The sequence below is a fragment of the Chaetodon auriga genome, chromosome 22 (assembly GCF_051107435.1).
Source record: "Chaetodon auriga isolate fChaAug3 chromosome 22, fChaAug3.hap1, whole genome shotgun sequence".
Taxonomy (NCBI): domain Eukaryota; kingdom Metazoa; phylum Chordata; class Actinopteri; order Chaetodontiformes; family Chaetodontidae; genus Chaetodon; species Chaetodon auriga.
Window position 1 is genome coordinate 13057475 of NC_135095.1, and position 27739 is coordinate 13085213.

General features: G+C 44.5%; 1 protein-coding gene across 1 annotated transcript in view; it reads left to right on the top strand.

Moving 5' to 3' along the window:
- The window catches only part of pcloa (piccolo presynaptic cytomatrix protein a), a 55948-nt gene that overhangs the window by 4238 nt on the left and 23971 nt on the right, over window positions 1–27739 (top strand). The window contains exons 3-7 of the mRNA XM_076721948.1: window positions 461–1498; window positions 15071–15268; window positions 18195–22293; window positions 22625–24171; window positions 25664–27734. Coding sequence (XP_076578063.1) covers window positions 461–1498; window positions 15071–15268; window positions 18195–22293; window positions 22625–24171; window positions 25664–27734 — 8953 coding nt within the window. The remainder of the gene's footprint in view (window positions 1–460; window positions 1499–15070; window positions 15269–18194; window positions 22294–22624; window positions 24172–25663; window positions 27735–27739) is intronic.

Genomic DNA, 27739 nt, shown 5'->3' on the forward strand with positions numbered 1-27739 from the left:
AGTCTGTTGGTAATATTCCTCTTGTTTACACTTATGTTATTGATGAATTGTAGAGATAAGTGCTTTTTTTAATTCAAATTTAATTAGAAACAAACATTTAATTTAATAAAAAAAACACAAAAAATTTCCTAAAAATGGTCTGACTATAAATATCCAGTGCCTTTTTTTGACTGATTAGTATTTATGTAAGTGCTGCCAGATTTGAATTCTCTCATGTTATAAGAAAGAATCAGGCTCAGCAAAACAGGATTTAATGTCATTTGAAACACTAATTAATGGACATGTCTCTGAATTTGTCTTTTATTTTACGCTAAATGAGCATAAAGCAGTTATTTTAGGGCTTTAATTGGTTATGTTTGCCTGTTTGTATACAGTAATTACACGTCCCACTGATGTCTGTGCTCACAACAGTGTGGAGATTTGTTCCAGTCAAATCTTACCCATCTTTTGTTTCATGCAGGGTAAAGAGTGGCTGTGTCTGAACTGCCAGATGCAGCGAGCGATGGGAGGTATGGATCCCCCCGGCATGACAAAACCCAAACAAGGCTCGGCCCCACCCTCGCCCCAGAGACAGGCACCTGGCAAGCCGGGCAAGCTGCTGATAAAGCAGCAGAGCACCACCGATCAAGGGTTAACGCCGCCGACCACGCCGAGGCAGAAATCCCCGAGTCTTAGCTCTCCTGGACCGCTGTCCCCAGGCTCCTCAATGGGAGGATCCCCCAAAATAGACCCCAAGACAGGCCGCCCCATCCAGCCGAAGTCCAGTCCCCAGCAGTCTCCAGCTAAAGCAAAACAGGAGTCCAGCTTCTTTGGGGGGTTCGGAGGTATCAGTCTGGGAGGCTTAACAGACGCGGCTAAACCTGCCGCCGCTGCTTCCCAAGCTAACGAGTCAGTTACAGGGAAACTGTTTGGCGGGTTTGGCGGCTTGATGGAATCATCAAAACCTCCAGCACAGGCGGCGCCAAAGCAGGAGGAGTCAGTGACCGGGAAGCTGTTTGGAGGTTTCGGAGGCTTGACGGAATCAGCAAAACCTCCCGCTGCTGCTTCTCAGATGTTCAGCTTTGGGTCGTCGCTGTTGAGCTCAGCCGCCAATATTGTCACTGGAGAGGAGGAGAAGGCGGCGGGTTCTCCTCCCGGGTCGCCGCCGGACTCCCCCGCTGACTCCGGGCCAGGCTCCCCTCCAGATTCTGGCCCCGGCTCGCCACCCGACTCCCCCTTCTCTGCTCCTGGGTCTCCTCCTGATTCGGACTCTGCTCCAGACACCCCACCTGCTAAATCCAAGAAACCCCCCAGAAGCATTTCTGTGGAGAAGGAAGAGAAGACCCCAGCAGCCGAACCTGCACCTGCGCCGGCCCCGACACCCAGGGACAGCTGCCCTCTCTGTAAGGTGGAGCTGAACGTTGGATCAGCAGACACACCCAACTACAGCCTTTGCACCGAGTGCAAGAAGACAGTGTGCAATCTGTGTGGATTTAATCCTACTCCCCATTTAGGAGAGGTAAGACGCCGTATTAGAACTACAGCTGTCATGAGCCCCACAGCTTCCCGTGCTTTCAACACACTGCACCTACCAGTAATTTATGCATTCTGTCGCTTATAAATAGAACGCAAACATCCTCTAGATGTTTCATTGAAATAGGTCACTGTAAAGATACCATCAGGAGCTGCGGAGTTTTCAGCTCTGCGCTTTCCCCCACCAGCATCGAACAAAGTACTCTGAAAGGAGGACAGAATGTTATTAGTTCTACTAAGTACATTCATTTATCCCAGTAGACACTGTAAAGACACTACACATAACATGTTTGACCACCGAATGAATGGATGTGGTCAATTATACTGCATTTTAAAATGTCAGTCTCATTACTATCAAGCTTTCTTAGTAGAGAGGGCAGCCAGAAATATGAGGATAAATTAGGTTCTTTAAATGGACGTCTCATCACCAAAGAGCACTTCAAACAATTGACACTTGACTCTGAAACTGAACACTCTGCGTGTGTGTGCAGTACAGTGTATGTGTTTGTGTGACCATGTCAGTATTCGACCGTGTGCACACAATGCACAAATGTCCCCCTCTGGCTAGTATTCTTTTATTGTGTTCAGTACAAGAAAAGATGCTTGATGATGTGTGTGTGTGTGTGTGCATTTGAGAGTTAGTGTGTCCATTCATTGTCTTAGCTTGTCCACTGATGACGTGGAAACCAAACACTTTCGGCCTGCTTACTTCCTGAGGTGTGGGGACTGGTTTTTGTGGTGTTACTGTGGTGTTTTGTCTCACATGGAGGCAACATCACAAGACTGTGTTGAGTTGCACAGAGCAGATGGTGCTCTATGGTGTAGGATCACTATATTATGAGAACAGAGGCCAAAAAGTGCTTTCGGTTGAGCGGTTTCTCAGCGTGCAGGCGAAACATATTCACATATGCTACACCCACATAATATTCCATGTGAAGCATTCGAGTTATTGTCTATATGCCACTCAGAATCTTAAACATTCATTGAAAATTCGAAGCCATGCGTGGTAAAGTAAAGCCATAGGTCACTGACAGGATGGTGTTTGACTGCCTCCTCTGATCATGCGATTCACAGTCACGTGCTTGTCAACCAGCAGCTCTATCCAGGCTTCACGTGTCCGCTGCTTCGTTAGCTGGTGGTTTAAGTGTGTCTTTAGTAATCTGCTGTGTATTTTTGGCTCTATGAGGAGACTTTTACAACAGCCAGTGAAACTAAGCTGGGAGTGAACTCCACCTCCACTCTATTTACAGGAAATGTTAAATTCTCATGGGAAATCAACCGTAAAAGAAAAGTCTGGCGAAAGAATGTTGACTTGACTTGGAGAAATATATGCTTTGCATTGCTTTGTATGAGTGTTAATGTAAGAAAATGTGAGAATGAACACATTTCATATGTCAGTACAGTGCAGTCTGTGCACTTTCAATGGAATACTTTGACTTTTTAGGAAACACGCTTGTTCGTTTTCTGCCGGAAAGTTAGATGAGAAGATTGATACCACCGTCATGTCTGTTAAACATGGGCCTACATCCTGTAGCTGGTTAGCTTAGCTTAGCATTAAGACTGGGAAGAGGGGGGAGCAGCTATTTCTTGGCTTGGAGCACAAACCTTCTGGGGTCTCACACTTAACCCTTAAATCATTTTTTGTGCTTCTACCGTGGATAAGTAGGCTTCGTAGTTAAATGGTTTCATTTCTTGTCTGTTTTAATTGCGTTTATTGTTGATGTCCACATTATTAATGAAGCACCCCCTGCCCGACTGCTAATAGCAATCCAAAACAAGATGGCTGCCGTTTGTTTACATTAGTGATGGCACTGCCAGACTCCTCTTCTTGTAAGTTTCAGACTCGTCCTTTTCTGCGTTTCTTAATTGCTCCCGCTTGCTGGGATAATGAGGAGCTGAACTGCACAATCACTTAATTGAGGCCAAGCACGAGCAAAAATGTAATTATGCTAGAAAGATGGGCATCCAAGCCACTGGTGCCCTAATTGGATATAGATTAGTCCTTTGAACAACACCTGGTCTTAAAGCCAGAGTGGTCAGCTCGGTTCTGTTTTTAAGGCGATGTAGCTAGAGATCGGTCCAAGACGAATGAACACTAAACACACTTAATAACAGGTTCAGTCTTAAACCAGCAGCACCTCGTGGAATATGGCTGCAGATGACACACACACACTCACACACACAACACCTTGGTTGAGTCATCTGCCCCCTACGTATTGTGCCTCGCCTCTGTGTCATGCGCTGTCACAATGTCGGCTGTCAGCGGGGGTTCGTTCGCTGACGCATGAGAGCGGGTCAAGTGTGTGTACCTGAGTGTGTGCATGCGGGAACTAAACCGTGCTTTATTTATTTACTTTTGGGTGCACCCTGGGAAGGCTGGTGTGAATTAGCGTGCTGCAGGTGTGTTGCTTGTCGTCTTGTTGTCTTTATGGGGTCTGTTCAGCTGACGTCCTGAATGTCTTCCCATTGAATCGCTGACGGTTGCCTGCGTACTGCATGTGTCAACACGTGTGTGGGAGTAATCTCTGTTTCCTAAAAGGATTTAAAGGGCAACAGGCAGCTTGTCATTTCTACCGAGGCTTGATCCCAGACTCAGGTGTCTCATTACTGACCTTCATGGTTTCCTTCTTCCTTTATTTCCACCACAGCCCTCCATCTTTGTTTTTTTAATATGTTTGTTTTTTGTCACCTTTCTCTGTATCCTTTCTTCCTGTATCTATGAGGCCTAGAGGAGACTCGATGCCAGTGGCTTTTTGGTGCTGATCCCCCCTTTAAACACAGTGTCTCCTCTGTAGTGCTGTCCCTTTGCTTTTTCTCACTGTGGCTCCCTTTGATGTAGGGAAAGTCTGTAAATGTGTGTCTGTGTCTAGTGCTGCGCTGCGATGTTACTGTAGCTCAGACTCGATGTCATGTCGCCCTTATCAGTAATGAGTGTGCTCGCTGGAGAAGTCTTACGTAAAATGGGAGAGGCACCGCTTTGCTAACAAGCACGAATCAAAGAACTCAAGCTAAGAGAGGAGGCTGCGATCCACAGACTGTATCACCTACACCAAGCAAAACCAACTAAATCTCACCTTTCTGACCAAGCTGTGTGGAATATTGAGAGTCACAGCTGAATTTTCCCAATTTTGAAGCTTAATAACAATCTGTGGTTGATTTAATACCCTGCAGCTTAACATCCAATCATAGACACATTGATGTGGTTAAAGATGAATGCACCTGTGCCCAGTTAACTGCGTAATCCTAACATGAAAATTAACCAAATGTGCCCTTTTTTAATGTCATTTTTTAATAGGGCAATGTGCAGGACTATTTCTTTCCAAGGGTGTTAACCTCCTGCTTGGCAGCCAACCACATGTTGACCCCAACTAGTTAATAAAAGGAGGTACAGCCCTGTATCTTAAGCTACCAAAGTCGTCCCCAGAACAGTCATTGTTACCTGATTTTGTTCAGAACAATTTAGTTTTTCTTAATGAAAGATGAACAAATGAGTGGTCATACACACAAAGTGTAAATAAGGCAGCGCTGGTGCTGAATTTATATTTAAATGTGTTGGTGCTAGCTAGCAGGTTCCCCTCGCTAAGCTAAGCTAGGCTAAGCACTTCCTTCACCTATTTGAATGTGAAAAGATGATGAAGTTTCTCCTCTCACTCTGGCTGAGGTAGCATATGTGTATTTCTGAACACTTCAGACTGTTCCATTAACTTTTCATGTGTGTGCCTAAGTAAGTGCTGGGATTAGGCGTGTACCTGTTATAATTAATGTTAGGTGTGTTCTCCAGTGAATGAATGTGAGTCAGTTCGATGACAGAAACAAATGTGGCCGTGCAGGTTTGCGCGTTCATGTTTTGGATGGTCGGCACAGGTCGTGCGCATCCTCACGTCTGTGCGGCCTGATATGCGAACACACACTCACGACATGGTATTTCCTGTGTCTTCCTCCCTCATTGTTATTCTGTGGTGGTGCACACAGAATAACAGTGCCCACCCACAGTCTGAACCCTCCTGAGTCTGCACTGGCAGATAAAGGCTTCCTCCATGGTCATACATACAATACACACATACACATGTAGCATACAGTAACAGCCTTTGGTGTCAGCTGGCACACATGCAGTCAAGGCCCACGCACAATCCTAGCCTGGTGTCTGTTTGTTATCCTCTTTACATAATCGCATCTTGCATATATATTCCAGTTGTGATATGAATCTGCTTTTTGACTGCAGCTTCACTCCTGTTTGTGTGTAACTCAGGTTAATGTGTATCTGTATTACAGTCCAGTTGCCTTACAGCTCTGCCATCACTTGCCCAGGAGGCTGAAGTGTACAAAAATAGTCACAGCCACAAAAGAGCCACAAAGGGGAGAACACAAGCTACCGCAGGGCAGCTCTCGCTCTCTGTCTCCATCTATCTCTCTCTCTCCAGGCTCTTTTGTGTTCCCTCTTTCATATTTCCTCCCTTTAAAAGGGTCTGTCGGCTGCACCAGGCAACCCACAGAGTCCCCCCCACGGCCACCTTGGAAGGCTTGAAATGGATGGTATTTTTAGACATTAAGGTGTTTTGTGTGTGTAATGCTTGGGCTGTTTGTGGGAGAAGTGTTTTAGTGACTTTGGCAGTGTGAATGCTGGTTTGAATAGGAATATACTGTGCGTGTCAAATTGTTTTGCCGAGCGGTAGCACACACAGGCTAAATTATTACTGTCTTGCCATATTTACCAGCTCCTGGACCTTGTTCAATCCCACACAAGTGGTTCATCTTTGTTTTAGGAACTGTTATCATTTAAAGGAACTGTCCTCAGGCACTGCAAACGTCCTCTTCTTTTCCTTTTTATAGAGCTCTGCCTCCAGCTCCTCTCCAGAATGATCTCCAATTATCCCCTTTCTAATTTACTGGTGCTTGCATGCTTTGCAAGGGTCGCATTTTAGCCACTGAGCCTTTAGTGCCAAGAAGAGGGGAAAAAAGCCAAGACATAGTGTGTGCCAGCACTGAGCCCTGATGAGACAGGCAAGAACAGGCAGGCAAACACACACACAAACCCTTAAACACACACATTCTGGCACCGGCCTCATCTAGTTAGCACAGGCTGTTGTATTTACATCCTGACTGTTGCTGCTCTCTCGACTTGAACACAGGCTTTACCAGAGTGACAGGAGAGTCGGATTTGAGTTGAAAAAAGGAAGCTGGCTTTGTGGATGGAGTGTCTGACTCTGACTTCCTCCATAGAAATTGATATTCAATAGGTGAGGCCAGCAGCAGAGCCTGGATGAGGAAATGGCTTCACCTCCCAAAATTATTTCCATGCATTAAAAAACCTGAGAGGAAAGTGGATTAAATTTTTTTTTTCCCCCCACGTTTAAAGTCGGACCTTTCTTCCTTATTGGAGAATATAGAAAATGCCAAAGAGAGCGAAGCTGGAAGATGCCTGTTGGACTGAGAGATTGTGAGACATGTCGACAAGATCCGAGTCTCATATACAGAACAGTAAGTGGACAGAGCAGAGAAGTGCCTTAAGACTGCATTATCTCCAACGGCCAGCGGGGGGCGAGTCCACTGGTTACGAAAAGAAGTCGAATTACAAATAAGCTTATGAAAGAAAATTACCCTCATTCTTGATTTATTACCTCAGTAAACACGTTCCTAATGAGTTTATGGTCTTAATCGCTAGTTTCAAGTCTCATGATGTTCATTTTTCAGGCGGTTGATAAAGCAGGGTATGCTTGAAGGCCTGGCTACCTTGTGATTGCTATCACAGCACGTCCTCGGGTTCTCAGTCAGATCCAATCAGGATAGAGGCGCAGCAAAATCTATCCTCCCATCACCCTCTTGTCCAAATCTGGTCACTTCTGCCTCCAAAAATCCAAGATGGCGATGGCGATAAAGCCAAACTTCAAAATGGTAGTCCACAAACCAGTGAGTGACGTCACAGTGGTTTGGTCCAGTATTTATTATGCCGTCTATGCTCACAAACTGCTGCTGATTATTCATTCACAATCAGATAGTAAGGTCTAAAATAGCAAATACACACATGCACGAGCCAAGCTGAAACACATTTTCTATCCTCCAACGATGTAAGAAAAGAATTTAAAAGAGCCATGAAATGAGTAACAGATGCCGACAGATTACATGTGATTGTGGAGTGGAGGAGGACAGGCTCAAAACAGAGGAGCGAGGAGACAAGAGGGAATGCTGTGACAGAAAGTGGACTCCAACAGGGGAGTGGAGAGGATGGGGGGGATGTCACAAAGGATATGGGTGCCGGCCCATGCTGCCCTGAGCAGTGCAGACCATGACAACCTGACTTTTGTGGTTTGCTTTAGCACTCATGACTCACGCCTCTGAGTCACATTTGCAGCACCTATAGGCAGAATTTACTGTCAGACAGAAACATCTGATGATGCAAGAATTGTACCATCGTACAAGATTTTGAGAGAGTTTGTTAGTGTGTGAAGCTGAATCGTTTCTCCGTGATCACTTCTGGTTGTGAGAGCAGAAATGTCCCTCTTCTAGACTTGAAGAAAATATCTAATTGCGAGTTAAATTGCTAATATTTTCTATAAATTAAACTCCAGACCTGTGTGTGAATTAAAAAAGATACGCTTGTACTGAGCATAATCACAAATGTGTCTCGTTTCTGCAGAATATGTAGAAAAACAGATAAATAATGCAGTTGCTTGCTGTTTCTTTTTTCCCACACCAGTCAGAGAAAAGTGAACTTCTAAGTGAGTTTGCTTTATTTCCTATAGAAATATTTACCAGTGCAGCATTTTGCATTTAATATATTAGTGGTTAACATTCCTCAGTGCCATCCAAGTATAATCATCACATTCAAATTCACATTTTATACAGAATTCATGCAAGAATTACTGTGCTCCTATTTTAGAATTTGTAAATGGTAGTTTTTTTATGCAACATACTGCATTGCATGTAAATGTCATATGTGTAGTTTATGCATTAATGATAACTTCACACATGTAAGTATGCAGTAAATGTCATACATAAAGCATAGATGAAATACATCATTTTCATTGAGAAAATGCTTTTTCTCCACCTCATAACATCATATCTCCTTTAAATAACAGCAAACTGCTAAATGTTTTCGTTAACTAAAGCCCACAGCCCATTAGGCCTAACCTTTACACTGAATAGAGGTTGGGGGTGGGAGTCTTCCTCCACCCTCCTTGTCTTTTTCTCTCTCACCCCCCCCCCCCGGTAAAATTTCCCCATCCACCTGCACTGATATGGTTAGTAGCCGAAAAGCTTGGTAATGTTGAGCACATTTATCAGCAGAGGATGAGGACACATACACCTGCAGCTGATGCAGACTGACGTGTATGAAGTAACTGTTCATTATGCAGACTAACAGACAGCCCAGGCTAGAGCTGTGCAATAAGACCAGAGTCTCATATCCTGTTCAGGTCATTTCATCTACAGATAGCGTTATCACCTCGGTGGAACGGCTAACACTTCTGTTTTTGTCTCCACCAACTCTTGAGGAAAAACATCTGGATCTTTTGCTGCTACATGTTTGACTTTGTCCGTTAGGCAGTTGCTAATTTTGTCTGTCTGCCATTTGGCGCTTGGCCGAGGATACAGTGAGTTCATGTGTGAGTTTTGTTGTTGTTGTTGAAAACAGCTGCCTGCTGCTGGAAACGTGGGTACTGTGAGACTGAACCAGGTCATCTACAGCCTGAAAAAACAAAGCTAACAGAGGCTAGCTGCGCAAAACTGCAGGATTGGCTAATAACCCTGTGAGTTTGTTATGCAACCACTTCCCAAGTACATGTAGTTATTCGATTCATTAAAGCAGTATTAAAAACACAATCTTTAAATAGAGATTGATGTTACTGCTTCATGAAGTTGATATGATGAATGCAGCTCTAAACGAGAGGGATAGCAGGGATTTGAGGTTTGATTCTCACTGTGACTGAATATGCATACATTTATTTTGCTGTATGGCTCTTTGGAAAAAAGCGCCCATTGTATGACATAGGATATGTAAGGTGACTAAGGGAACAGAAGCCTGAGCCCACAGTTTTTAAACCAAAGATATTTCAAAGCCATTGACAGATGAAAGAAAAGCATCTTAAAATCCTTGAATGTCTCAACTTCTGTTTCAGATGTGAAGCTGGCACATGCAGACAGATTATGAAGTGGGCTGTTGATAAAACAAACACAGATGGAGACAGAAAATGCCCCGAAACAAATGTCTCTCTGCTTAATCCCTGGCCTCATAGGTGCTGTCTCACACCTTTTCTTTTGTGTCCGATCCGCATACATAGACTTACAGTCAGGAAAACACACGTTTTCTCCCTCTCCTGGCACTCTTTTGCTCACCTGGCAGGGGGGATATCAATCCACAGTGAGGCGACACAGCCTGACACTCTTATCAAGAGAGAACAGGAACATTCAGGTTCTTGTTTTTCATCTGTCAGCTTAGAGTCGGGTAAAAGATCAGTAGAATTGGATAATTAACTTTTCTTCAAGCTCCATTTACCCAAAGAATGGTTGCTCTGAAGGCTTGCTGTGGTTTCCCTGCAGCACTCTGCTTCACCCATATTTGGTTACACACAGGATCCAACCAGTACAACCATTGTCCTCTAGTGCTGGTTACTAAGCAGCAGAGGGTTTAAAGTACTTTTCTCAGAGGCTTTCTGACAGCAGCTTTCGATTTATTCAACTTCCCAGCTCAGATTTCGCTGCTTATTTTGGGATTGAAGCCAGCAATCTCCTGGTCCAAAGCCCAGGTCTCCAACCTTAAGGCAATCACCACTCGCATGACATTTAGTTTCATGATTCGAACGAGAATTACATCAACACATGAGCATGGATCAGCTGGAAAGCGTGCACACGGATCCCCAGATGGGAACATATATAACAGTGGGACATTTATTAGGACAAAGATCTTTTTTGGCTTGCAAAGGAGCTGATGCTGTGATGTTCTGCTTCCAGTCTAATGCATTATAATTAAGTTGGCCACTCAGCAATGCTCATCAATGAGAAAAGGGCAGCAGCTTCCAGACTTTACTTTTCCCACAGAAAGGTGACTTGAGCAGGGCTGCAGAAAGGACGCAAGTCTTTCAACGCCCTTGTTTTTGATATAATTAGGATTATGTTGCATTTTGACTTACATGGTCTTTGATGCAGAAAAGAAGTTTTTCATTACTGATACATACTGATTGCAAAGATTATATCCTCGTGTTTTATCAGGATAAACATGTCCATATCATGTGATTATGAATGCAGTCTCTGCTAAATACTTGTTTCAAAGAGCAAAATAGACAAGACCGCATGTCGTCAAATGCTTTGTTAGCAGCCACAGAAGCATTTTCAAGGCTCTCTACAAGCTGTCGGTGTTGCATGCAGACAAAATCTTAAATCTAACCAAGCAACAAACACTGGCCAATCAGAGGGATACTGGGCAGGCCATTTTTCTGACTATTGGCGTTTTGGAATAATGGGCTGTCAGGTTAATGGGCAGGCACATTTTACTCTCCTTTGCACAGAGCCAGGCTAGCTGTTTTCAGAAGCTAGCAGAGCAGGACGGTATGACACTGTATGCGTAAATGACATCAAGGAACTTCTCACTCTTCTCTGTAACAATTTCAGGTTATTCTTGGCAGTCATCATGAACTGCAGCTTTTCCTGACTTCCTGGCAATTGATTAGCAGATTTTACTGGGTGATAATGTTAAGCTTGTTGGCAGGAGCTGGTGTTGAGTCACCTCCAATGACCATTAAGCTCCTTCACTTCTGCTGCCTCACCTTCTCCCTCACTACATCGCGCTCCTTTCGTTTCATCCTGCTTGCCTATTCTCCCTGCCTGTCTTTTGTTGTTCCTCTTGTTTTTGATTCTGACACATTATCTCCCTTTTCTCTCACATGTCCTCAAATTTCCTCTCCTTCTCCATCCCCTCGTCTTGTCTTTATCCATCTGTCCCATCCTTCTTTAGATCCGCTTGTTCTCCCACTCTCAGTGCCAGCCTCCATCTATATTTAGATGGGTAAAACCCTCATAGGATCCCTTGTCTTAATCAAAGAGCTGCACCGACCTTCACAACACTCCAACTCCCAGTTGGAAACAATAACCGTACATTGGTACGGCTGCAGCCCATCTTGTCTCAATATCTGGTTGCCGTCTGCGGTTTTCAGTCGGTCTTTCTGTCCTTGGAGGAAGTTTGTAGAGGAGGCAAAGTTGAAAATGGACGAGAGATGGAAACACTTGCACTCAGTCTATCCTTTGATATTCATGTATGAGCTTGTATTTGCTTGAGAAATGTTATGAGGGAAGAGAGAGCAAGTTGTTGTTTCCTTCTGAGGTATTTCGTGCCTTTCATCTGAGTATATGTATGTCATCAGCACCGTCAGAAGCTCGTCTCTGTGGGTGTTGGTGTGTGCCCACTTCTTGGTATCCATGCACATGTGATGCCAGAAAACGTCTTTGTAAGATGGTGAAGTGAGTGAGTGACTCCTCTGCTTTTATGAATCATCCATGTTGCTGTTTGCAGAACTCGTCTCAGCAGACAGACAGAAATACACACAGGCATGTCGCGTTTAAAAAGCTTGCAGCAGGAAAAGTTGTTATATAAAAATACACCCGTCTTGTTAGTGTTAATGACGAGGCAGGTCTGCTAGAGAAGAGTGTACCAGTCCCTGTGGAGTCAGTCTTTGTCATGGGTGTGGCAGTTCTGGTGAGAAATCTGCTCTGACGGCAAAAGGGAAAAAAAAGTAGGTCTCTAACTAATGACTATTGTCAATATCAGTTCATCTGTTCATCAACTGTAGCCATGCAGTGAGGCTCTACGGATGGTCTGTCTGTTGGTAGGTCGGACGATCCAGCCTTTTCGTCTAGCTGGAAATTTCTCATTTGCCTTGAAACTTAGTACAGATATTCATGATTTCCGGGGGATTCTGTTCGGTAAATCATTTATAATTAAAGCTTAATCAAAGGCTAATCTGTTTTTTTTTTCTTTTTAAATATGTTGCAAAGCCAGTTTCTTTTGGAAAAATAATTGCTACAAATCATTACAAAGTAGCACAACACTATGAAATGGGCTAAACTGCTTTAGTGAAGAGTGGGATGATATGCAGTCAAACTCTCTCTGTAGTCTTAGTGATCCAGGCTACTTACCTTGGAAGGTAAACACTGTGCACAGATATCTGATATGTATTGGTGTCTGGCTGTTTAAGTCACAGCTGCCAAAGTTCCTTTATTTAGCTATAAATGAAGCTGAGAAGACACTTAATGATTTGATGACCTTTTAGGCTGATTGCTATAAGACATGTCAGAAGGAAATCTATTGGAGATAGCCACTTAGTACTTGTGAGTTAGATTAAGATGTTTGTTTTCACAGAGAGGTTATTCCAAATGAAAAGGGTCGATTAAGCTCTGTACAGTAGTTAGAAGAGATGAACTGACCCTGTGCTTTGGCTCTGAAGTGGCTGAGGCTGACCGACTGTCTGACTGACTGAGAGTTTTTTCTTTTCATATCAGCCGCCATCTCTCCAGGTCTCAGTGCCTGCTCTCTCTGGTTTAACTGATAGAGCCGTCAAACTGGAGAAACTCCCCTCTCAAGGCCTCCCAGCAGGGACGGATGGGTCATGTTGATAGCACACGTTTGTTAATGCACATATATGCACTTGCTTCTGTACTTCGTCTATCATCATGTCTGAGGATTAACTGCATTTCTGTCGAGTTGGGAGTGTAACTCACTAGCATCCGCAAACCTTTGTGATGGAAGGAGCGCTGACATGTCTTTATGGTGGTGTTTTTTCGTTGGCTTCCTTCTGTGTGTCTGTTGCCTTCTCCCTTTCCAGATATCAAATTTCATTACCACTTCTTTCATCTTGTGAGTCACAGTTTCACATACATGATAAAATATTTGCCCTGTCAAAACATTTTTGCAGACTTTCTATAGTTGGGTGCATATCACTATGATGTGTTTTCAGGTGTGTCATTCTCTCTCTCTGGAGTGTAAGCCCCCAACTGTTTAGGCATAGACTGAAACACGGTGGCTCATGCCTTATTTACCCTGACTTTGCTGCTGCAACATCCCCTGTCATCTTCTCCCATCCTCCCCCTGTCTGCTTCTTTCTTCCTGCCTCTCTGTACTTGGAGAGAGGTGGCTTGTCTGTTGCATGGCTTTATATGCAGGGTACGATCTTCTCTGAAGCCTGAGTTTAGCATAACCCCCCCCCCCCCTTTAAGCCAGGCGAAGGCATCCACAAGAGAGGTGTCACAGAGGAATGTTAGAGCACTTGGTGCAATGTGAAATGAGGTGTTTACGTCACAGTGGAGGGTGGTTGAGAACATGCTGACTATTACCTCTTCTGAGACTTACTGTAGTTGCGTGTGCAAGTGGTGTGTGAGGTAGAGTGTGTGTGTGTTTCCTATAATACATGTTCTGGTCTGGTGGCCCATATTGTGGGTGCATGCGCTTGCACTGTTCATAGCTACAATGTTATGTAGATTGTCTGCCATTCAGTTTTCATTTTAAGCAAAACTGTTCTGGATTCTGAACTCCAGTAATAGCTGCAGATCTTGAATTATAGCCCCCAGCAGTACCTTGAACCTAGGTATGTTCCTCTAGAGCCCTGTGTTTAAGTGAGTACCCGGAAATATACAAGAGTAATAAAATGGCCATGACAGGATAGATTTAGCAGAGCTATTAGATGACAGATTAGAACAGCTGCACCAGCAATGTGTTTGTTTCTTGTTCCTGCAACACTGGTAAGATGTGGTTAAGGACTACATCCCAGGTGATTCGAAGGAGGACATTATTGTCAAATTATTGTACTTAAAGAATAAACAGCACTGAAAACATTCTTTAAATTGGCCTTTGCTGTGATTCAGCGTTTGAATGGAGGTGTAATTGGAACTAAATAAGATGTTCAGGGAGCATAGAGTCTTGGGAAAAGCAGTTGCGGTTCACTGACTCACAATAGCCATGCAGAAAGAGCTAGCTTTTTCAGTCTTGAACATTTGTAAGCAGTTGAATTAACAGTGGAGAGCTGAAAACAGGTTTAGGTTATGTGCACATTCTACTGTCATGTTTAAAGCATGCGTACACATATGCACACCAAGTTATATGACCATACAAAAACAAATATGCATTCAAACACAGTCTCTCTGTTAAGTCTGCTCCATGAAATGTCTGCACAGGCCACCCAACTCTTTCTGACATGACTTGTTAAACCCCTGTCCCATTACCATGCATTATACATGGGCCTATCTTAAGTCCCATAAATGTAAAAGCTTCCCTTGAAATAGAAGAAGTCACACTGGTGGCCTGTCACAGTGACGTTTCAACTACGTGGAAACATGTTGTTTCACATAACTGTGCCAGAATTAAAAGATTAAAATAGATTTCAAATTATTCTTCATTACGGGGATTTTCCAACAGTGTTGTCAGGTAATTTTGTGCAAGCCAGGCACTTCACAATAATGTCTAATCAATCTATATCAGTTACTTGTTTTTGGTTTAGTGGTAGAAATCATATTTCAGCAAACATTATAAAGAATTCGTATTAATTACTAATAATTTGTTCTCACCTTTGTCTTACAGAAAGAATGGCTTTGCCTCAACTGTCAGACCCAAAGAGCCATGTCGGGCCAGCTGGGAGACATGCCACCTCCAGCCATGGCTTCCCCAAAGAAACAACCACCTGCTCCTGCTCCCTCCTCCACCCCTGCCCCAGCTGCTGTAGATAGCAAACCCGTAGTTGAAGCAACAATCCTAACCCCACCAGCTCCTGAGGCCAAGGTAGTGCCCGAAACCATTCCCACACCTGCATTAATTTCACCTGATCATGATGCACCTCTTTCTGTTGGTGCCCCTTCTCCTGATTGCACCCCTCAGGAAACACCACAGTCAAAAGAACAAAAACAGTCATTAGCAGCTGAACCAGTGTCTCTAATTCATCCTGAACAAGAAGCTCCAATTTCAGAGAATGTGGCTGAGAGGGACCCTGTAATCCCAGCAGCAGAGCAACAGCAGAACAGCTCTGAGAAAATAGCAGAGGACCATCCTCACCCTGAGACTGAGCCATCTGATGCTGATCAACAAACACAAAGTGCAACTGTCAGTGAAATCCCAGCAGTTGAGCAACAACAGAGTAGCTCTGAGAAAGCAGCAGAGGGCCCTGCTCTCTCTGAGACTGAGCCATCTAATGTTGAGCAACAAGCACAGAGTGCACCTGTCAGTGAAATCCCAGCAGTTCAACAACAGCAGAGTAGCTCTGAGAATGTGACAGAGGACCTCTCTCTTCCTGTGGAAAGTGAGGCACAAAATCTATTGACTAATACAGGTTTAGACAAGACAACAGTCCCTGCTGACATAGAAACAGAGCCAAATCCCAAGATTACTCAGAGTGAGGTTGCAGCTCCCCCAGCAGATAGTGAGAAAGTGGAACCCACTCCAGAAAAGCATCTGGAAGTGACAACAAATGGGCTGAAGGCTGCGTTGATCACAGAAGCAGTCTCCCAGGAAGTTCCTATTCATCTTGATCCAAAGCCAGATTCCACATCTACAAATATGAAAGAGGAAATTTTAACAGAGGCAGAACTTGGTAGGCCAAGTGAGAAACCCCAAGATGAACCCCAAACTACTGCAGCAGGTCAGACTCCATCAGATATAGCAGACACCGCTTTAACTGTGGAGCAAACAGACATCACTACAAAACTTGAGGATGACAGTGTAGTACATCATGTGAAGAATGAAGTTACTACAGAAATAAAGGTAGAACCAGAACCAGTAATAGAGAAGACAGTGTTCAGCGAAGGTGTTCCTCCTCCTTCAGTTGAGGTTGCAGGAAATTTAGCTACTGTTGCCCTTATTGACAACATTGAGGTCCCTAAACTTGACGAGGCCCAGCAAGAACTTAAATCAGAGCCAGCAAAATGTGTAGAATCTGTAGGTTCTCCAGTTGTGTCAGAGAACAAGCATCCTAACTCCGCTTCAGAGGAGGAGAGTCAAGCTAATAAACTGGAAAACAAAGGCATAGAAAAAGAAGAGGAGCCTACTCCACTTGAGCCAGCAGATAAGTCACCTCCTATTGCTGCAGTCGATGGGGAAACCAAAGCAGAAGAGGCTAACACTGTTGAAAATAAAGGTTTTGAAAAAGTTATTATTGAAGGGGAAATAGCAAAGGAGAAAATACCGGAGAGGGCCAATGTGGAAACTTCAGTTGAGATTAAAACAATAAAGGATACTGCTGAAGAAAAAAATGTTGAGAAAGCTGTTGAAAAAGAAAGTGTTGAGGAGAGGGTCATTGAAAAGGCAGGAATTGAGAATAAATCATCTGATGGCAAACCCTTTGAAGAGGAGGGAGTTCAGAATAATGCAGCTGCAGAGAGGGCTATTGAGGTAAAAGCTGATGAAGGGAAAGAATTTGAAGGAGAGGCAGCTGCACAGAAAACAGTTGAGATGGCAAATGACCAGGAACATCAGGAAGAGAAGGTTAATAAAGGAGAATCTAGTCCAGCACCCTCCTCTACTGACACAGAGAATATTTGTGCTGTAATAGATATGAAACAATCAGACATGGCAAGAGCGCTAGCTCCGGCTGACGCTGAAGAAATCCCAAAAGATGAGATACAGATACATAAGGAGATAAAACCAGGAACAAAGTGTGAGTCAGTGAGTGCTGAGGAAAGCCTTGGTGAGACAGTATCATTGTCAGAAGAGAAAGAAAAGCCTATGGTCGAAGCAGAGAGTGCAACCCTCAAAGAGGAAAAGCAAACACTGATGGATACAAAGTTAAAGGCAGATGATAAAACTGACAATGCAGTGGGTACATCTGAAGAAAAGGTCAATGTCAAGGAGTCGATACAAAGTGCAGAGGTGGTGTCAGGTGTCACTAGTGAGACACAAGTCAGCTACAAACCCTGTGAGGAGAAACTCATTCAGGAGGAGACAGAAGCTGGTTCACAAAAGACAAATATTATTGCTGAGAATCAACATGAAATAGGAAAAGAGACGTTATCTCTGACCAGCAATGATGAAAAACAGCTTGAGAAAGTCACAGAGCACAAAGTGTCAATCAAAGAAGAGGAAGAAGTTGACAAAAAAGAGTCTGAGTCACAACTTGTTGCTGGAAACATCCAGGAACCTATTTCAGTATCAGAGACAACCGCAGTCTTTGACAAAGATGGCACTGCACAGTTTGATGTGGAAAAGAACACAATATCAAAGAAGGATGAGGTATCAGAGACTGCTTTTGAAAATGGAGGTGTGTCTGTATCAGTTGCTTCAGTCCCTGTAGCAGAGCCTCAAATCTCAGTCTCTGTAGTTAGTGAGCAGGACAAAGGCCCAAAGGAGGAGAACACTAACATGGAAGAGACAAAGGAGGCTAAACCTCAGCCTCTGGGAAAGCCCAGTGATGAAGATGCAGTTGCTGAGGTGACCATAGTATTTCCTGGATGTGGTGGTAGATTAGATTATCTTTGTACTTTGATTTCTGCTGTATTTTGAAATGTACGTGGGTGTCTCGGTTATAGAAAATGGAAATGGAACCTAAATATTGCAATAACTGCTTTGCTGTCACTTATCATTACTTTCTTATTTTATGTACTGGAAAAAAATACTGTTTTGATAACTAATTAATGGAGTTCCAGAGACATATTCTCAAACCCGCATTTGTTATTTTTCATGAGGAAAACATTAACTGTGTCTTATTTCAAACCAACAGGTGAAAATGGTGGAGACCCTGAAAGAGTCTGGAGAGAAAGAAATGGCTGCTAAGGAGGGCAGTCCCACCAGCCCATCAGACCTAGCAAAGCTAGAAAGCACAGTCCTTCCCATTCTTGAGGCCCAGGCAAGCACACAACCTAAGGATGAGGAGAAACTAACAGACACTCTAAAGACCAGACGTAAATTAGAGGTGCTTCCTCTCTCACCTGACTCACCTAGCTCAGAGGATGACAGAGAACTTTCTGAGAAGAATACCAAAGGTACCACAAAGAAAAAGCTTCTTGTGCCCATGGATGTCAGAGCAGATTCCCTAGATGATAGCAGTGAAAGCTTTGGAAAAGAAAGCCCAATGTCAGGGGATGATGAGGATTTTATTCGAAAACAGATAATGGAAATGAGTGAGAATGAGGATGCTTCCCCATCTGATGAGGAAAATCTAGTCCGGCGAAAGATCAGAGAGGATGAGAAGAAAAAAATGGAACAGAAGAAAACAGAGAGTGTAGAGAGGAGCACGTCAGGAAAAGCCCGGCGACTGACGAAGAAAAGCACTATAAGTCCAGATGATGAAGAAGATAAGCAACTCAGAGGGTCACTGGATCAATCTGATGTAGACAAAGAGGAGGGACCAGAACCAAAACAAGAGGAGCATCAAACTGGCACTGCAGTTCGCAAATTCCAAACAATGGAGCTGAATGCAACCAGCAGCCCTATGCGTATACCTAATGATGATGGAGAGCCTGAAATGGAAAGCCTTACAGACTCTCCAGATGATCGATCAAGAGGTGAGGGGTCATCCAGTCTACATGCATCCAGCTTTACTCCCGGAACATCCCCTACATCCCTATCATCACTGGATGAAGACAGTGACAGTAGTAGTCCCAGCCATATCCGTTCTGGTGAGGGTAAACAACATAGGAAAGCCAAACACAGGCAACCTGGTCAAATGCTGCCAACTATTGAAGACTCTTCTGAGGAAGAAGAGTTACGGGAAGAAGAGGAACTCCTCAAGGAACAAGAAAAACAAAAGGGCTCAGGAAAAAAATCGAAAAAAGACAAGGAAGAGATTCGAGCCCAGAGGAGGCGAGAGCGTCCAAAAACACCACCAAGCAACCTATCCCCCATTGAAGATGCTTCACCAACTGAGGAACTGAGGCAAGAGGCTGAAATGGAGGAGATCAGGCGATCATCCTGCTCTGATTTCTCCCCCAGCATTGAATCAGATCCTGAAGGGCTTGAAATCCATGCTGCAAAGATTGCAGCAGTTCAGAAAACGTATCAACTGCCTACATCAGTATCTCTTCAATCCCCAACAGATGATCAAAATACTGATAAGCAACAGAGAAAAATTCTCAAATCTGCTGATGAGACTTATGAGGAAATAATGCTGAGGGCTACATCTCCAACAGTTGGCAAATGTGAGATTCAACAAGGAAAAGAGTCCCTTTATGGAGGCATGCTCATTGAAGACTATGCCTATGCATCGCTTGTTGACGATTCAACAGCTGATCTGGGGGCTCCAGAGAAGATTGTTGTTCCTGCTCAGCCAAAAAAGCTAAGATCACCAGATGAAGTTTATGAAGACATGATAAAGAAGAGGAAAGAATTCATGCAGCTGGAGCAGGAATATCAAAATATGCAGCCAAAAAAGGAAAACACTCACCCAGAAATTGTGTTGCAACCTGCTGAGAATACCTTCTCCAAAAGCAGTACAGTAACATTAGGCAAAGATGGGAAGCCATTGCTGGATGCTGAAACTGCCTATGAAGAGCTAATGAAAAGAGTGCTGACTCCTGGAACAAGTCCAACTCAGCAGGAGCCAGAAGTGGAAGCCACTGCATCTAAAAGGGCACTCCACCCCATCCCAGATTTAAAGGTGACGCAGTGCTCTTCAGGAGAGTTATCTTCTGATGACGAGAATATAAGCAAAAAGGGAGAGGAGATAACTGCAGTAACAGACATGACATCAGCTGCAAAAACTGAGCCTGTGACGGTGTTGTCTGAATCTCCTCCATCATCCACATCAGATCAACAACCTCACACCACAGCAGCAGCTTCCCAAGCTGATGTTATGGACTTATCTAGTGCACTCCCAAGAACATCACCCCATGTGATTGCTAGTGTATCGCCCTTGCCAACAGTCCCCCAATACACACCTAGTATTCCCAGCGTAGTGTCAACTGCCCCACCTGTGCCACCTAAACCAAGCGTACCACGTAGGACTAATTCTCAGGAAAAAACAGAAGTACCTGTTGCACCACCACTGCCTCCACCCACCCCACCAAAACCTACTGTTTTTCCAAGGAAACCTCCAGTTCCACTTCCACCTCAGGCTTCAGCAACTCCAATTAGGCCAGAAACAGTGGCTATGGCTGCAGCCCAAGGACCACCTACAAGACAAGCAGTTACACCAATGTACAAACCTCATGTTCCCCCTCCTATTCCCCCAAAGCCATCCATTCCTGCTGGGCTTGGGGATAACAGACCTGGACATGGTGTCAAACCACCAATTGCACCTAAGCCTGGCTCCCAGCCTTCATCACCCGCCCATGCCCCACAACCACCAAGACCAACTGTACTCCCCACTGGTTCTTCTGACATAGCCCTGAATCTGAGCCCTTCTTCTGAGAGCAAGCCGTTTCAACCCTCACCAAAGTCTCCTTCTTCTCCAAGATATGCCAGCAATCTTCGTGACACATATGTGGTCATCACACTGCCATCTCAGCCTAGCTCTCCAGTAGACAGTGTCTTAACTCAAGCTCCCTCTAGCCCTGGTCCAGCATCTCCTTCACGCCAAGCTCAGCCCCAAAGTTATCACCAGCCACAGCCTCAAACTCAGTCATATCCACAGCAGCATCCACAACCAACCCCTCCTCAAACAACCAGGGTGCCTCTGGCATACACTCGTGTCACAGAATCCATTGAAAGTCAAGAGATTTGTGGCCCAGAAAAACATGTATCTAGTTCTTGTCACATAATTGAGGCTATATCTGCCTCAGCACAGCCATCTGTGGTTATGCCTAATCTCATTTCTCAAGTGGTCACTACAGAGGTCCAAAGGACCATGGTCTCCGTTGTTCATGAAAGGACACCACCACCAGTGCCAGCTCCAAGGGCAAATGGTGTCCCAATCTCAGTTGAAAAACCCAAACCCCAATTGCCAGCACAGAATGGACAGGCCCTTCAACTTTCCGAGGTGGTAGATCTTAGGACTGTGAAAGTGGACTCGGAATCAGACATGAATGGCGTGGATCTGTCTTCTGGCCCAGACTCAAGACGACAGTCCTTTGCAACAGATGTCAGTCGTCAGAACAGTGCAGTGCAGTCCCCTGTGGTGAATCTCAGTGCTGAATCATCTACTGTATCTATAGTTACTGATAGCATCACCATTGTGACCTGTGCTGCCACAATCCAGCAATGTCACAATATAGACACCCCTCAGACATCTTCAGTGCCCCTTCAGCTAACAAAAAACAAAGCATTTGAGCCTGTTTCCCAAATTATATATCGGCCAATTGATTCTCAGCCCTCCACTCATGCTGGTACAGAAATCCCTATTAACCTCTCAGTTGGATCAAGCACGGGTGGGGGAACATTCCAGACCACCCCTGTTACTATTGCACCCACTTCTATTGCAAGTTGTGCTGCCAATGGATTAACTATAGGTACAACCACAGTGGCAGGAGCTGTTGACCTCAGCACAACGAAACAGTTCAATACTGTGGTATCAGTGGATGCTGCTTCTGCTGAAGTGGCCACGGCTGTAATCACAGATGATGATGGCAAACCAGTGGATCTGACTGCAGGAAAAAGAGCTGTATGCTGTGATGTTGTGTACAAGCTTCCATTTGCAGGAAGCTGCACTACACAGCAACCTACCACACCCTTGCCTGAAGACCGTTTTGGATATCGTGACGACCATTACCAGTATGACCGATCACCTTATGGCATGAGAGGGTTTGGTGGAATTAAACCGTCGATGTCAGACACTAACCTAGCAGAAGCTGGCCTGTTCTTTTACAAGAGTAAGAACAGCTATAATTTCAGTGGCACCACAGAGGGTGCAGTAGATCTTACCTCTGCAAAGATTTCTGATGCAGGTCAGTGCAGTGACATTGCAGACCTGTCACTTAAGTGTCACTTTGAACTGCCTCCACTCATTCATGGCTAACATGGCATTTTTAGTTTGTTTTTACTTTTCTTTTTGTTTTGCATGGACAATTCCTTTTTTTGTTGTTGACCATTCATCATAATATTTTTGCATGTACCTGCATGCTGTTACTGTTCATCTTGTATGCTTGTTGCATATCTTAACAATCAAGGTTTTTTCCATTTTCCACCTTTTTTCGTAATGTGGATAAGGCATGGCTTGCTTCCATATTGAAAAGTCTGTATTATTTGGACTCAACTGATATTTTTGACTTTTGACAGGTGAAGCTGTTGACTACTCCAAGAAAGGGACTTACGCAGGACTGACAATTCCACCCTATTCCCAAGCCAGGGTAACAAGTGCTGTTGGTACTCTCTTTGGTACAACAAACAGTGTCTTAAGGTCATCAAATGGGGTGGTCTATTCCTCTGTTGCAGCACCAATACCATCTACATATGCCATTACCACCCAACCAGGGTCCATCTTTTGTACAACATACAACACCTTGTCAAGTATGCATACCAGCGACACCATGCCTTCCCTGTCCAACCTCCAAAACTTGCCACTTACACGGTCCCACAGTTTCCTGTCCACCATCTCCATTCCTGCAACAGAAGAGCAAGGCGATGCCCCACTCAATCTGGAGATCTCTAGAGGGGGTACTACTGCTGCCCATGCTGTCAGCACAGCAACAACCTCTTTATCCCTTGACACCTACACTGATGCATCTCTGGAGGCCATAGCTGCTTCACTTGAGGCTCTGTCTTCACCCATGGTTCCTGGGGATGGCCAGTATCAGGCAGAGCGTGAGAGACTAGAGATGGAGAAACTCAAGCAACAGCGTCTGGCTGAGGAATTAGAGTGGGAGCGCCAGGAAATTCAGCGGTTCCGTGAACAAGAACAACTTCTGGTACAGAAGGAACTGGAGGAGCTACAGGCCATGAAGCAGCATATCCTGACCCAACAGGAAGAGGAAAGACAGGCTCACCTTATGATGCAGAAAGAAACCTATGCCCAGCAACAGCAGCAGCTTGAGCAGATTCAGAGACTTCAAGAGCAACTGCGACTTCAACTGGAAGAGCAGAAGCTTCGACAGATGTACCCAGGAGGGGACATACCCGGGCATGGCTTGCAGGAAGCAATTGTCTTAGGACCTGATGGCACAGTGCTGGCCCGAAAGATCACGGATAGTGGGTGCCAGACAGACGAAGAGGATGAGACAGTCAGCAAAGCTTACACAGCAGGGAGAAAAAAGAGAAGTGCTAAAAAGAGTGTTGACAGTTGTGTGCAGACTGATGATGAGGATCAAGAGGAATGGGAGGCCCAGACCAGAAGCCGACAAAGCCGGCCACGCACTTCCAGAGGTGACAGGGGTGGACAGTCAGAGATATCTCTTCAAGCCCACACTGAGATTTCTATACAAACAGATACAGAGGGGAACATTAGGATGGACACCAGGATGGAACTGTCTGACTCTGAAAGGACCTCACCAAAGAAACGGCCTACTCCCTTAGAAATAAGCCAGTCTCCTAACCTTAAAGTGGAATCCTCTACACTTCAAGCCCCTCCTAAATCTCCCAAAGTGCTCTATTCACCCTTATCCCCCTGTATATCCCCTAGCAAATCCCTTGAGTTTGTGTCCTATGAGAAATCACTGGGTGATACAAGCCCCCAGAAGTTAAGAGGAAGTGAGGATCCATCAAAGGCCTCTCCAGGAAGTCCTAGGGGACCAAAAGCCATGCAGAGATCCATGTCTGACCCTAAGCCAATGAGTCCAACAGGAGAAGAAAGGGCAACATCTGGCACCCAGTATGGTGACAGCTATACTGTGAGTATTAGTATCACTTTAATTTACAAAAGAAAGAAAATAGGCACAAAAATATGAGTGGATTTATTTTAACTTTAAGAAGGCGAGGATGTTATTTGTATTTAATCTGCTCTTTGGGTCAGTAATCTGTAAAATTAGATGTGTCTGGTGAGGTATTTCCAATTTGAGCATATTTCTTGGTAAAATAGCATGGTAATAGCTGCAATGATGACAGTTTTTCTGAGATTTGGTTTATTATGCAACTTAAGTTTTAGAAAATTCTTTTTTAGCTTTTCATATGAATTATACTTTGACTGCTGTACTCACACATGAGTAAATATATGTCCAGTGCAAACATGGAACAATACAAACTCACCTTACACAAAATATAAATCAATCAGTTTTTACATGTTATTCCTTTGAAATAATGCTGCCCAAGAATTACTGCTCCATGTAAACCTAACCATAAGTTATGTTTCTTGCAACACCAACAAAACCATCCTTTGTCATGTCTTACTCATGTAGCACAAGTGATATGATGGCTCAGTAGTTAACATTCCTGCCCTACAGCAAGAGATTGCATGTTCTCCTAATGTTTGCATGAGGAGGCTTGCACACCACACTATATGACATGCATGTTAAGTACTGGGAATACTGCTACTATTTTGACTGCTTGATGCTCCTGATGGATGGGTCAAACGCAGAGGAAGAATTTTAAAAAGAACAGTGTAATAGACTGAATTAGCCACAGCCCAAACAATGTGCCAATCCTCATACTCTGCTGTAATTAATCCAAGAATTGCAGTCTGTCTTTCTACCATAATACTCTATATGAAAACACTCACAGTAATGTGCAAAGCTCTAATGTAATTTGATTTGTGGACATACATATGGAAACATATACTGTACATACAGGGAAATGAAAGAAACAACTGAATACGTTATGCATACCCACTTAAGCATCCCGTGTTGTTCTTGGCCCTTGTGGGGTATGGAAGTCAGTTTTCTGCCTGGGCAATTCACTCTTGAGAATCTCATACATACATAAAAGGATGGGAAATAAGCTGAGCTTGCATGAAAATATTGAGCTGTCAGTGATCCACAGAGGCTCAATGTGAATAAATTACTTCTTTTAAAACTACACTGAGGAGTGTACAATTTAGTGAGTAGTGGACAACATTTATGGGCAAGAATACATATCTTATTGGGATGCACAAAAGGTGATCAATAAACTGTGTTTTCCAATAACCTTTTATACACTGAAATTCCCCACTGTGCATGTTGTAATTTCTAGTCATTACTTTATATTAACACTACAGAGACTAGAATTGATTCCCCTTTCCTTTTGTTTAATTTGACAACATGATTGAAATCATGTAAAATTTAGCCATTATCTCAAGTTAACGATTTCTGAGTAATATGGTTCAGAGAAAGTCAGAACAAGCTGACTCATTTATGGTGATTAAAGAAGTACCTTCAGTCCCAATCAGTTTTTTGTTTATTTTTGATACAGGGGAAAGGCTCAGGTGGCACACCAACAGGCACTCAAAAGAAGGTGAAGAGGACTCTCCCGAATCCACCATCAGAGGATGAGTCAACAACGAGTGGCCAAACAGCATACACCACTGGTTCTGCCCGCCGAAGAATGTGCCGCAATTCCAACATGGCACGTGCCAAGATCCTACAAGACATTGATCGTGAGCTAGATCTGGTGGAGCGTGAGTCTTCCAAGCTCCGCAAAAGACAAGCAGAGCTAGATGAGGAGGAGAAAGAGATTGATGCCAAGCTTCGGTACTTGGAGATGGGAATTAATCGTAGAAAAGATGTGTTACTGAAGGAGAGAGAGAAGAGGGAAAGGGCCTACTTACAGGGTGTTGCTGAGGACAGAGACTACATGTCAGACAGTGAAGTCAGTAACATCAGAGAGACTAGAGGTGGGCGTGGAGGTGGTGAAGATGAGGAGATTGAAAGTCATGGTCTTGAACGTCCCAGGACAGCTCCCCAGTCAGAATTGGATGACTTTGTCCCACCTCAAACCAAGCATGAGTATGGAAAGTACTCCCAGTACCAGTATCCTCAAAGCCAGTACCAGCCGTCTCTCTACCAGACTCCCCAGTCCTACCAGTCTCATTCTATCTACTCCTCTGTCCCCTCGCTGACTAGCTCCCAGCAGCAGAGTTACCACCAGATGCTCCTGTTGCAGCAAAAAGCTGCCAGACAAGCAGCCCTCCTCTCAGAGCTGGATGCAACTAAGTATGATGTCATTAGCCGCCAGCCTGATCCCACATCATCAGCTTACCTGGGAGTCAAGTATGACAAATATGGCAATCATCTTGACCTCAGAGCCTTGGAGGTGGGAAGTATGGCACGTAGCCCAATGTCAGGTGTCTCTGATTCCTATTACACTGATGTAGATCACCATACACCTCGGAGTTACATGCTGCTGGAAGATGCTGCAGAACTGGCTAAGGGCTCTGCAGGTCTATCTTCATCTTATAGTTTAGCTGAGAGGGAGCTAGCCAAGGCAGAGAAGCTACTGCGCAGGAGTGCTGCAGATCTGGGGTCTACTGACTACCTGGGATCCACCTCTAGACTCCATACATTTGGAAAGACCCCTGATGAAGAGGATACAATGGAGGAACCCTACGAACTGAAACTCCTGAAGCAGCAGCTCAAGCAAGAGTTTAGGAGAAGCACTGGTGGGACAGAAAACTTAGAACAACTGACAGGTCTCTCTCAACACTACTATTCCCCAAGCTCTAGCATCTCTGGATACTCTCAAAGACAGTATCCAAAGTCAGATAAGTATAGCATAAGTCGTCTTACTCTCGAGAAACAAGCGGCTAAACAACTCCCAGCATCCATGTTGTACCAAAAACATAAGACTCCGTTGTTAGAACCTAAGATCTCCTCCAAATACTCCTCTATTACAGACAACAGAGGTTTGGAGACAGACTATACCAGCTATCTTGGGTCTACCAGTGCATCTCCAAGGTCCAGCCGGCTCTTGCAGGATGAGATTACCTTTGGTCTTCGTAAGAATATTGCAGAGCAGCAAAAATATCTGGGGTCCACCTTGGGCGCCAACTTGGCTGGATCACTAAACTTGGGCCAGAGCTTAGGTTTGGACTCTGCCTATCCTAGTGGTAGTCGCTCAAGACCCTCATCCAGGCCCACATCTTGCTATGGTCTGGACTTATCTATCAAAAGAGACCCTTCCAGCTCTTCACTAAGGCTGAAAGGAGATGGTGAAGCATCTGGAGATGGACAAAACTATCAAACACCCTCTGGTCGCACCAAACCCACCAGCCTTCCCATTGTGCAAAGTGGGCGTGGCCGAATACCCATCGTGGCCCAGAACTCAGAGGAAGAGAGTCCACTGAGCCCTGTTGGTCAGCCTATGGGCATGGCCCGTGCATCAGCGGGACCTCTGCCGCCCATCTCGGCTGATTCAAGGGACCAGTTTGGTTCCTGCCTGTCCTTGCAGGACTCTCAGCAGCAGCAACATATCAGGGAAGAGCCAACCAGGGGTAGGGGTTATGTGCTGCTGGATGACCTTCAGGGCACCATGTCAGATAGTGAAGGTAAA